This window comes from Neopelma chrysocephalum, unplaced genomic scaffold, assembly GCF_003984885.1.
Source record: "Neopelma chrysocephalum unplaced genomic scaffold, ASM398488v2 Primary Assembly neopelma1_201, whole genome shotgun sequence".
NCBI classification, from domain to species: Eukaryota; Metazoa; Chordata; class Aves; order Passeriformes; family Pipridae; genus Neopelma; species Neopelma chrysocephalum.
This window is the reverse complement of record NW_020897863.1, coordinates 264582-275333: the sequence shown is the minus strand read 5'-3', so window position 1 is coordinate 275333 and position 10752 is coordinate 264582. Positions and strand designations below refer to the sequence as shown.

The following is a 10752-nucleotide window of genomic DNA, read 5'->3' as shown; positions in this document are numbered from 1 at the left end:
GCGGGAGGGCAGTTCCCAGTTGAGCCCAGGACAGGGTTCAGAACTGGGGGTCCAGGCTGAGACCACACCCGGGGCTGGGCTGTGGGGAGCCCTCGGCCTCGCGGCTGAGGAGGAGGGAGGACAGGGCGTTGTGCTGAGCCAGGCACGATCCAGCCACGGCCACAGCCCCGTGTGACAGCACCGACCGCGCTCGAGCAGAGGGGCCGGGCCGGGCTGTTCCCGCTCCCGGCACTCCCGTGCCCGGGTGAGCAGCTCCAGCACAGCCAGGAAAGGGTGGGAAGCTGCTCCCAGCCCGGGGGGGTCACGTTCAACACGGCCCTGCTGCTCCCTCGGGCGAAGGGCAGAGCCCCGGAGACACAGGAAGGGGCTGTGCCGATCCCAGCCCTCATCCCTGCTCCAGCAGGATTCCCTGCTGGGAATCCCATGGCAGGGAGCAGCCCTTCACCTCCAGACCCGGGCCTGCCCCAACAAAGGCTGAGGCAGCTTTTAGTGCATTTAATTGTCAAGACCCTTCAATTAAGGTTAAAGAAATTCAGTCATCAAAGAGACCAGAGAGCGCCCACCCAGCACCATCCTGCTCCTCCCCCAGACAAACACAGGATCCACCAGAGCCTCATCCCCGGAAGGTCTGGGCTCCCCCATCTTTGGGATGCCCAAGGATCTGGCTCATCCCACACCCCATGGAGGGGGAAGCTGAGGACCCCTACCCTGGGCTGGGGGAGAAGGGCCAGGGGAGCCAGCTCAGCACAGATTCCCCCCTCCACCTTCCTCCCCTCTGATATTCCAGCAGATGCTCAGATCACACAGAAACCTCGTAAAGACAACCCGGGTGTCTTTATTGTTTCCTATTTACAAATCACAAAGCTGGCCAGAAGCAGAGTGTGAACACGGAACGAGAGCATCGGATACATTCATCAATAGCACGGAGGGGACGGCCCCGCTCCGCTCGGAAGGTGACGTGGTACAACAGGATGGCTCATACTTTGGGAACAGGCATGTCCAACAAGGAATTACATTCATCTATCTACAAAAGCCAGAATTGCATCAAACTGCGGGAAAAGCCGTTAAGAACAGAAATTGCTCGGGTGTAGTTCAGAGTTTGACTCCTCTCCTTCCACTGCCAGACCTGCCCCGGGGGGGGAGGGCAGGAAGGTGGGATTTGGGATGAGAACTCACGTAACAAAATAAGAGAACAGATGCTTCCAGGGAAGGGCAGCAGAGAGGGCACCACCACGGCCGGGCAGGGCCAGCCCCACCCTGCTCTTCCCAGAGCCGAGTGCGCAGCTTTGCTTCTCTCAAATTCCATCATTCCACTGTTTCCACCTGTACAAGACGCCCCGAGGTGCAGAACCCAGATCAGCCCCCCCGGGGAAGGCACCAACAGGGGCCCTGGGTGCCAGCAGTGACGTCCCCACCACCTCTGGGAGAGGGGCAGCAGCAGGAGCAGGAGCAGCTTATGTACATCCCGAGGGTGCCCGGGCTGTGAATCCACCTCACAACACTGTTTGCATTGCACAGTCAGGTTCAGTCACCAAGTCATGGACCCACTTGGGATTTTTTCTTCTTTTTTTTTTTTTTCCTTTTTTTTCTTCCTTTTTTCTATTATTTTTCAGTACTGGCCATATCAGAACCATCCCACTGGAGTCAGGCTGACAAGACAGAGCTTACACTGTGTTCCTGGAGATCGGGACACGCTCTGGGAATCTCTGGCAGCTGCAGGGGAGGAGGTGCAGGGTGATCCCAGCACCCAGCACAGCCCCAGGACTGAGCCAGAGGAGGGGATCCCCTTCCCCAGCAAAGGAGCACCAGCCAAGGACAACCAGGTTTCGAGTTCCAGCAGTGAAATCCTGTGGCAGGAGGGTGACAGGGCTCCGTGTGATGGAGCAGAGCAGGGGGTCCATGAGGGGAACCTCAGCTCTGAGGCAGCACCACCCTGGCCAGTCCCACGCAGACTCTGCTGGTTCCAGTCCTACAGCCAAGCTGAGCTTAATTCCAGCTTCCTTTGCAGAGCAGGGCAGGAAGAGTCCTGTGGTCTTCCCCAGCAGGCAGTGACCAGGAGCAGCACCCACCTTTCCCCACTCTGGGGAGCAGCCAGCCCTGAACGGGTACAGAGGGGCATCTTCGAGGTCACTGAGCTCCACAGGGGATGTTGTGAGTGCTGCATCTCCCTCCTGGGCCTGCCCCACAGGCACTGGGCACACACACACTGGCACGGAGAACATTCCAGGTTTTCCTGAACCGTTTGGTCCATCCTTGTCCATCTGCTGCGTTACCAGGCACCAGGCAGGGGCACATCCAGCCTCTCTTCCTGCTCCCACCAGGGCAGGGCAGCAATGCACAGGAACAGAGGAAAGGGATGGAACCAGCAGGAGTGCCCAGGAACAGGGGGCAGGTGAGGCAGGTGCCCTTCTGCTTCCACTGACAAACCCTGGTGGCTCTGAAAAGGACCAGCACAGCAATGACCAGTAACAACCAGTAACGACCAGTACAGGTGCCCTGTGCTGGGGCTGCTCGGGGGTGAGCTGAGCATCCCCCAGTGCCTGAAACAGGGGTTTGGAAGCAGCACCATGGGGACTCAGGATGCAGGAGGGCCTGTCCCTTCCCACTCCACAGGGAGGTCACCTTGCTGTCACCAACTGATTGTCACAGATCAGGGAGAAGAGCAGGAAAACGCCGCGGTCCCTCCGGCTGTGGTTGGGTTCGAGGTCTCCCTCAGGACTATGTAGTGCTGGAACAGCAAAGCCTCAGGGAAGAGGCCACTTTCCTCCAGTTCTGAAGGTGGCTGTGTGTGCTGAGGCTGCAGGGAGGGAGGGAGGGAGGTGCTGGGCACGGGCCGGCCAAGCCCCACGGTCTGGCCTCGCCTGCTGAGCTGGAGCAGAGGACGGGCCCCCAGCCCTGCCCGTGCCTGTCTGCAGGGTGACCTCCTGCCAAGTGAAACCACAACCAGAGCCACTCATTTCCTTGCTTCTGACTGGTGGAAAAGCATCTACATTCATTACAGTCCAAAAAAAACGCACGTTGTTAGATAAGGGTTAATCAGGAGGTGAGAAACAACAAGCCACAGACAACCTACGAATGGGACTGGGACACCAGCTCGCCTGGCACTGGGACACCAGCCTGGCTGGCACTGGGACACCAGCTCAACTGGCACCTGAGAGCAGCAGCAGCACTAGCACAAGGCAGAACATGAGCTTTGAAATGATTTCACCAAGACCTTTGGCTAGTGTGGCTCCAGTTGGTGTGGTCAAACTCAGCCAGAGATTCAGTTCGGGAGGTGCCGGGGGACAGTCGAGTCCAGGGCGGGCTGGGAGCAGCACTATGTGTAGAAGATGATCTCTGGGATTTGTCCATCCTCCACCGAGGTGCCGTTGTTGTTCCCAGCCGCGTAACAGAACGTGAAGCAGGTTTTGGCTCCCGTTGTCGGGGATTCGTGGATCACTTTGCGCAGTCCTTTGGTTCCATAGTGGGAATCTGGACCCTGTGGGGGTCACGGGAGACAAGAACAGGTCAGGGCCCTGCTGCTGCCCAGGATCTCGGGGGGGGTTTGGCCTCACAGCCTGGCCTGAAGCAACGAGCTTTGGAGACCTCAGTTCCTCCCTCCTGCTCCCGGATTTGCACCTCAGGTGCTCTGAGCTCAGTTCTCCTCTCTGTCAGAACTTATCACTAATTTAACCACATCTGAACAGCTAAACATGAACCTTTGGAGGCCACTGCAGCAGGCTCTGGATTACACACCCCCAGAACTGACACCAAAAAACACTCCCATGCCCTCCTCAGTGCTGTGAGACCAGTCACACGCCGGCTCTGGATGCTGGTGGGGAAGCAGCTCATGGCAGCACCAGGCGAGGGATCACACCGACCCCTGAGGTTGGACCACAGGCCTTAAAGAAGGCAGAGCAAGGTCTGTGTTGCACTGAAGGCCCCGAGCAGCTGCCCCCTCCACCCCCCAGCCCACAGGGTACCTTTAGGGTAGCACAGGCCGTGTAGTTGACGTTGGGCAGGATCTCCACGGGCTCCTTGAACATGACACGGAAGGTGTTGGAGGATCCGTCGCAGCTGAAGCCGGTGTCGTTCTGCCCCAGGACCGTGTTACTGTCCGTGTGGATGATCTGCAACAACGTGGCAGCCCCTCAGAGAACAGCCAGAGCCTGCCCTGCCCCTGCACAAGGGTGTCCCTGTGCTGGCTGGACCAGCCCCTGGACCAGCCCTATCCGACTGCATCCATCTCTTACGTCCCCTGTCAGTGCTGTGACATGGAATGGTTTGGGTGGGAAGGGATCTTAAAGCTCATTCTCATCCCACCCCCTGCCATGGGCAGGGACACCTTCCACTAGCCCAGGTTGCTCCTTTGATCCAACCTGGCCTTGGACACTTCCAGGGATGGGGCAGCCACAGCTGCTCTGACACCTCTGATCTCGCTGGACTCGGGTCCCAGACACCCCCTCCCCACCCCAGCACTGCAGGACAGCTCACTGTGCTTGGATCCTCCTCTCCCAGGAGCTCAGGGCACCAGGCTGAGCCCCTGGCAATGCAGGGAGAAATGCTGACAGACTGTGCTGTGCTGGGGTGACTCTCCTGGGGACAGTCCTTCTCCAGGGACCCAGCCGGGGGTGACACATGAACCCAGAGACCCCCCTGAGCCACCCCGGTCTCTGCACAGGATCACGATGGACGTCAGACAACTGAGAGTCCCTCAGCCCTGCTCATCATCCCCAACAGGGCCCTGGTGATGTGGGGCTGCACAGGGGCGCTGCACAGGTCCAGCACAGCAATTCCTTTGTGCTCCTCCCTTGTGGAATTGTGGCAGCTCCACTGCATTTGTGCAGCTTGGAACCAAGTATTCCTGCAGCAGCCACCTACAGCAGGATCAGCCTGGCCTGCTCTGGGTGGGGGAACATGCACAGCCCCTTCCCAAAGTGCCCCCCAACTCCCTGGGATGTATTCCCAAAGCTGGGAGCAGACCTGGGGAGATGCTGCAGTGACGTGTGAAACGGGAGCTGCGTAAAATCGAGCACAATAATCCCTCTGATCCCAGTGCCCCATCTGGCCCTCGCTGCATCTGCCACCCCCCTGCCCAGGAACACACACAGTCCCCTCTGAACTTTGGATGCTGTTGCATATTCACCAAAATGTGTTTGCCAGTCCCTACAACAGCTGGGATATTTAAGGCAGTAAAGAGAATTACCTGTATGTTCACTTGGTAATCTGTTGGCCCGTGTATGGATCCGTATAATCCAAACCCAACTACAAATATCCTTTTGTTTACTGAGAACCTGCAGGAACAGAGCAGGGAAGTCAGCCCAAACTTGCCACTCCTGTATTGCTTCAGTGCAAGGCTGATACACAAATACCTTCACTTGCGTTGATTTTACACCTGTGATTTAATCAAACCCACCACAGATTTAGTGCAACTTTTCCTGAGGGCTGAAACCCTCCGCAGAAACCACCAGCTGTCAGCTCACACCTCATTTTGCTGGCTCATGTGAAACACAGACCTGCACAATCCCATCACCAAACTCCAGGGTCCAGGCTCAGAAAGTGCTTCCAGACTGTGGTGAAACATCAGCACCCCAAGATGCCAGCAGGGCACGGGCAGAGCAGCCTGGCAGTGTGGAGTGGTGCCCACCCTACAGTGGTCTGTCCAGCCAGCACCACTCAAGTGTCACTGGGGATGTCACTGCTGAGCACTGGACAATTGTTCATGTGCTGCTGGGTGTTTGCTGCATTCCAGAGTTACCAGAGCAGAGCACAGGAATTCCTGCTGCCCAGGGCAGCACAGACAAGGATATTCACCCACTACAGCTCCACCTTCTCAGGCAGCACAAGTCCCAGTACCTGCCAAGCTGCCAACAGCATTTCTGCACCCATCCACCAACTCCTTCAGCCCTGAGTGTTTCCAGAACAAACACCTGGGGCAGGCTGGAGCTCCTGCTGTGCAGTCAGCATGGAGGATTGTACTGGAGCTGACCCTGATGCTGCAGAGGCTGAACTTAAAGTCAAACACAAGCTCCAAAAGGTCTCTGAGCATTAGATCTGAGAGCAGGAAGTGTCGGGAGCTGGCAGCAGTTCCCGATCCCGTCTCCTGTCAGGGGGTGATCGGACCAGAGGATCCAACCAACAGCTCCAGGGATGTGCAACAGAACCAGCAATGAAAAGGCTTAAAAATTGTCAAGAATAACATTGCTGGGAGGCCCCTTCCACCCAAGACAAAGACGGATCAGGAAAGAACCAAGGCTTTCTGATCCCCTCCTGTCTTGCTCTCGTTCCTTGGCCACACAAAAAGCACCCTGTGCCAGCCACAGCTGCCATTCCTGTTCCCAGGACTGGGCTCTGCTGGTTCCCCACAAGCTCAGGTCTGAACAAACTGGGCATCAGCAGAAAGCACAGCAGTGTTTTATCCCAACCCCTCCCTCAAACAGGGCAGGTTAAGGGGCTTCAAGAAGCCACCCTGACACTTCTGACAGAGCAGGGAGGGAGCACTGGCTCCCCGTCCCCCCCAGCCTGGTGACCCCATACATGCCCCTACAGCTACAGGAAGCCACTGAGGGCTTATTTCTGTCCTTTTCCAGAGGCTGCAGGGCCCCATTAGTGGGAAACCTTTGCCAATAGAGATACAAAGTGGCACCAACAGGCAGGGGATGCTCCTACCCAGCAGAACACTTCACACAGTGGCAGTCGGGGTCTAGCGTGGACCCGCGGGGGGTTAGGGCTGGAGCAGGGTGAGGGCTCAGGAACACGACTCTGAGGGTGCTGACCTGATCCTGTCACTAGTCCCACTGTACCCCCAGCGGCTCTCGACCTGCTGGAAGCGGCTGATGCTGCACTCCTTGCCCCGCAGGCAGCACCGCGGCCGGTCGATGAACTCCACCCGCGGCTTCGGGTTCACGGTGAAGTGCAGGAACAGGCTCACGACCTCCCGGTCCGTCAGGATCCCCGACTGGGCAGGCCCTGCACAGGGGAGGGAGCGGAGATGCCGTCAGCCCTGTGGAACCACAGAATCCTGGGATATCCTGAGCTGGGAGGGATCCACAAGGATCATCCAGTCCAACCCCTGGCCCTGCCCAGGACACCCCAACAATCCCACCCTGTCCCTCAGAGCGTTGTCCAAACGCTCCTGGAGCTCTGGCAGCCTTGGGGCCGTGCCCACTGCCCTGGGGAGCCTGGGCAGTGCCCCAGCACCCTCTGGGGGAAGAACCTTTCCCTGAGATCCATCCCAACCCCCCTGGCACAGCTCCAGCCCTTCCCTGGCTCCTGTCCCTGGTCCCAGAGCAGAGCTCAGCGCCTGCCCCTCCGCCTCCCCTCGGGAGGAGCTGCAGCCCCCGAGGAGTCTCCCCTCAGTCTCCTCTGCTCCAGCTGAACCAGCCCAGTGCCCTCAGCTGCTCCTCAGACCCTTCCCCTCCAGACCCTTCCCCAACTCCACGTCCCTCTTTTGGACATTCTCCAACCGCTTTACATCCTTCTTATACTGTGGTGCCCAAATCTGCACAACCAGAAGGGATCCCCTTGGGATTTACATGGGATTTACAAGCCTGACTTGCAGCTGGGAGCGAGCCAAAGCCCCATCACAGATGGAATTCCACCGGTGCATCAGGACATTAAACCCCAGACAAACGTGCTGCCTGCCCTTTATCCACACAGCAGTCACGGATCACGGAGCCTCCGCGTGGAGCACGGACATGGAACAGCAACTGAGCACCCAGCTCTGGGGAGCCCAGCTGCATCTGGCTGCTAGGACTGGATTAAGAACCTAAAGCAGGCAGCTAATCCTTGCTCCACTCTCTCTGGAGATGATAACACTGGCAAGAGACAAGAATTTCCAACATCCACCCCGATGGCTGAGACGATGGAAGCCCACGAGGGGCAGTGAGAGGGAATGTCACCCACTCACCTTCAACTCAAAAGGTTTAGGAGTGTTTTTACTCAAGACAAATGTTCAGCTCATGCCCTGCTTTGAGTCCCCCCTTCCCTCAGGCATTTAATCCATATCCTGCATGTTTGTTGCAGGACCCAGGGAAAAGGGCTGGTGGGTTTTAGCAAGACTTGAAACACATTCTCAACTTTTCTCCAGTAACAAGATGTTTTTCCAAAGTCATCACAGAATCACAGAATGGTTTGGGTTGGGAGGGACCTTAAAGCCCATCCAGTTCCACCCCCTGCCATGGGCAGGGACACCTTCCACTAGCCCAGGTTGCTCCTTTGATCCAACCTGGCCTTGGACACTTCCAGGGCTGGGGCAGCCACAGCTGCTCTGGGCAACCAACTCAGTGACTCTAAACTCAAGCTTTGCAAACTACTTCAAACAGCTTCAAAAGTGAAACCAGCTAAAAATGAGTATTTTAGGCTAAGATTTAAAAGCCTCTCTGCACCTCTATTTGAACAGAAACAAGACCACTGTGTACTGAAGCAACAACAGCATTAAGTGCTCTTCAAGGTGGGGAGTAAATTCCCAGCTACTTGTTGGTCCAAAACTACTTGCAGTGGGTTAAATCCAGCTCGATGTTACCCAGACAAAACATGGTCCAAGGCTGCAATGGGCAGAGAGGGAAGAATTTAAGGAAGTCAACTGTTCACAGGTAAATGAGCTTTTGGATACTTTGCTCAGCAAAAATGAGCCTCATTGATCGTGTCTGAACTTATCCCAGGTTGCTGCAACTCACTTCTTCAACGTTCCAAATTCCCTGCTCTGGGGGAAGGGAGGGACACATTTGCCAGTTAAAACATCTTCATGCAAAACCCCACGTTGGATACCAGATTATAAAATAAACTGGTGAAACCAGTGCTGTAAAATTCCTCTTTTTTTTTTTGGCTTTTGGGGGAGAGGGAGGGCAGAGGGGAGAGGTTTCCCCCTCCTGCCACTGCTGTGATCACCACAGAAATCAGAGTCACTCAAACTCAGAAAAAGGACAAAGCTGAAGGAATTCCAAGGGAGTCCCTTGTTTAAGGAACAGTTGATCAGTGCAGCCTCTCAGGTTTGGGGGTTTTGTTCGTCTTTGAGGTTGAAGTGGATGAAGAAAACTGAAAGAGTTTCTCTCAAAGCACAGAGATGTGGCAGAGGCAGTTTGGGACAGACAGCACTGGGAAGGGCACTGGCATCCCCAGCTCAAGGGCTTCAACCCAAAGGTGCCAAAATTAACACATTCCTCCCAGAGAGAGAATGGTACAAAATCAGAAGGGTTGCAAGAAATGAGGTCTGTAGAAAAACACAAAGATCTGCCTCCCTGACCAGGCTGTTTCTGAAGAGATCCACATCCCTACGGCCCCATCTCAGCTGTGAGAGGCCAAAGAGAAAGTGGGAACCAAGTTTTAACACAGAGTTACTTCTTACTACCATCCCTCCTCAGGTGGGAACAGGGACACAAAGGACTGAGCAGCTGCTGCCATCAGCCCTGAGGAGTGCCCTGCTCAGGGACCCTGTTTGCTCCTTCCTTCACAGCACTGCAGCCTAAAACAAGCTGCAGTTTTGGAAATGGCTCCACTGTGTCTTTCAGCATGAAAACTATTCCAGCTGATTGCCAGCTTCCAACCCCTGGGGAATCACCAGAGGATGAAGTCAAAGACAGCAGGCAATGAAAACAAAACAAAGCAGTCTTTAGTGAAAACTGTTAAATGATTTAGATGTCTTTGTGGAGCAGGATCTGAATGTAAACTCGAAAAATGCTTTGGGACACAGACTAAACAACACCAAGCCTTCAGCTCACAGGACATTTGGCAAGTTTTTCTGATGGGGAGCTCTGCTCTGAATGGCAAGACCTTCACCACTGTATTACAGGCAGAGGATGGGGAGAAACACCCCCATTCCTCTTTGGGGGCAGGCTACAATCAACACCAACTGTCTGCAACTCCATTAGCTCTGTGTAGCTGAAATGCTGGGAGTGCTTGGAAAGGGAAGCAGGTGAACCCCAGTTTGCTCTCAGGTGAGTGGGACAGTGACCATCCAACCATGCCATGAGGACAAACAGCCAGCTGGGATCCCTCTGCTCCTCCTGAGGGAGCACCACAGGCTCTAAACCAAGGGAATGGTCATGGATGAAAACAGCACTTACACAGAAAATCTTGTAAATCAGTAGGAATGAATCATAGAATCCCAGAATGGATTGGTCAGGAAGGGACCTTAAAGTCCATCTCATCCAACCCCAGGGACACCTTCCACTATCCCAAGTTGCTCCTGTCCAACCTGGCCTTGGACCCTTCCAGGGCTGGGGCAGCCACAGCTTCCCTGGGCAACCTGTGCCAGGGCCCCACCACCCTCACAGGGAACAATTCCTTCCCAAAATCCCATCTAACCCTGCTCTCCTACAGCTTAAGGCCATTCCCCCTCTTCCTGTCACTCAAGGCCCTCATCCAAAGTCCCTCTTCAGCCTTCTTGGAAGCCTCCTGTAGAGAGAGTGATGGGGGAGATTGTGGTGGAATGGGGGTCAATGGGGGATCATTTCCTATCTGATTTCCTACAGGATACCCAGAGAAAAAGCCCCTTTCACGTCACTTGACTCTCTGCAGCCGAGAGAAAGCAAAGCCCAGGGTTGCCAAACACGCCTCTGGTTCAGTTACCTGCTGCAAACTCCTCAATAGTCATCAGTGGGAAGCGGATAAGGGAGAGAGCTTTGCCCAGAACCTTCCGCTTGTTCTCTGGAATCACCTGGAGCTGCTGCCGCTGACACTCGGCCTCGGACCAGCGAACCACGGCGTTGAAGAGCCGAACCTCCCGGATCCCCAGCGTGTCCCTCTCCAGCACTGCCACCAGGGTGTCTGCAA

General features: G+C 55.8%; 1 protein-coding gene across 1 annotated transcript in view; it reads right to left on the bottom strand.

Moving 5' to 3' along the window:
• Window positions 1-815: 815 nt before the first annotated feature.
• Window positions 816-10752, bottom strand: part of BTBD2 (BTB domain containing 2) — an 18175-nt gene continuing 8238 nt past the window's right edge. The window contains exons 4-8 of the mRNA XM_027703086.1: window positions 10549-10746; window positions 6756-6948; window positions 5186-5273; window positions 3963-4109; window positions 816-3478 (exon numbers count right to left, since the gene is read on the bottom strand). Of these exons, the coding sequence (XP_027558887.1) occupies window positions 3317-3478; window positions 3963-4109; window positions 5186-5273; window positions 6756-6948; window positions 10549-10746 (788 nt within the window). The 3' untranslated portion in view covers window positions 816-3316. The remainder of the gene's footprint in view (window positions 3479-3962; window positions 4110-5185; window positions 5274-6755; window positions 6949-10548; window positions 10747-10752) is intronic.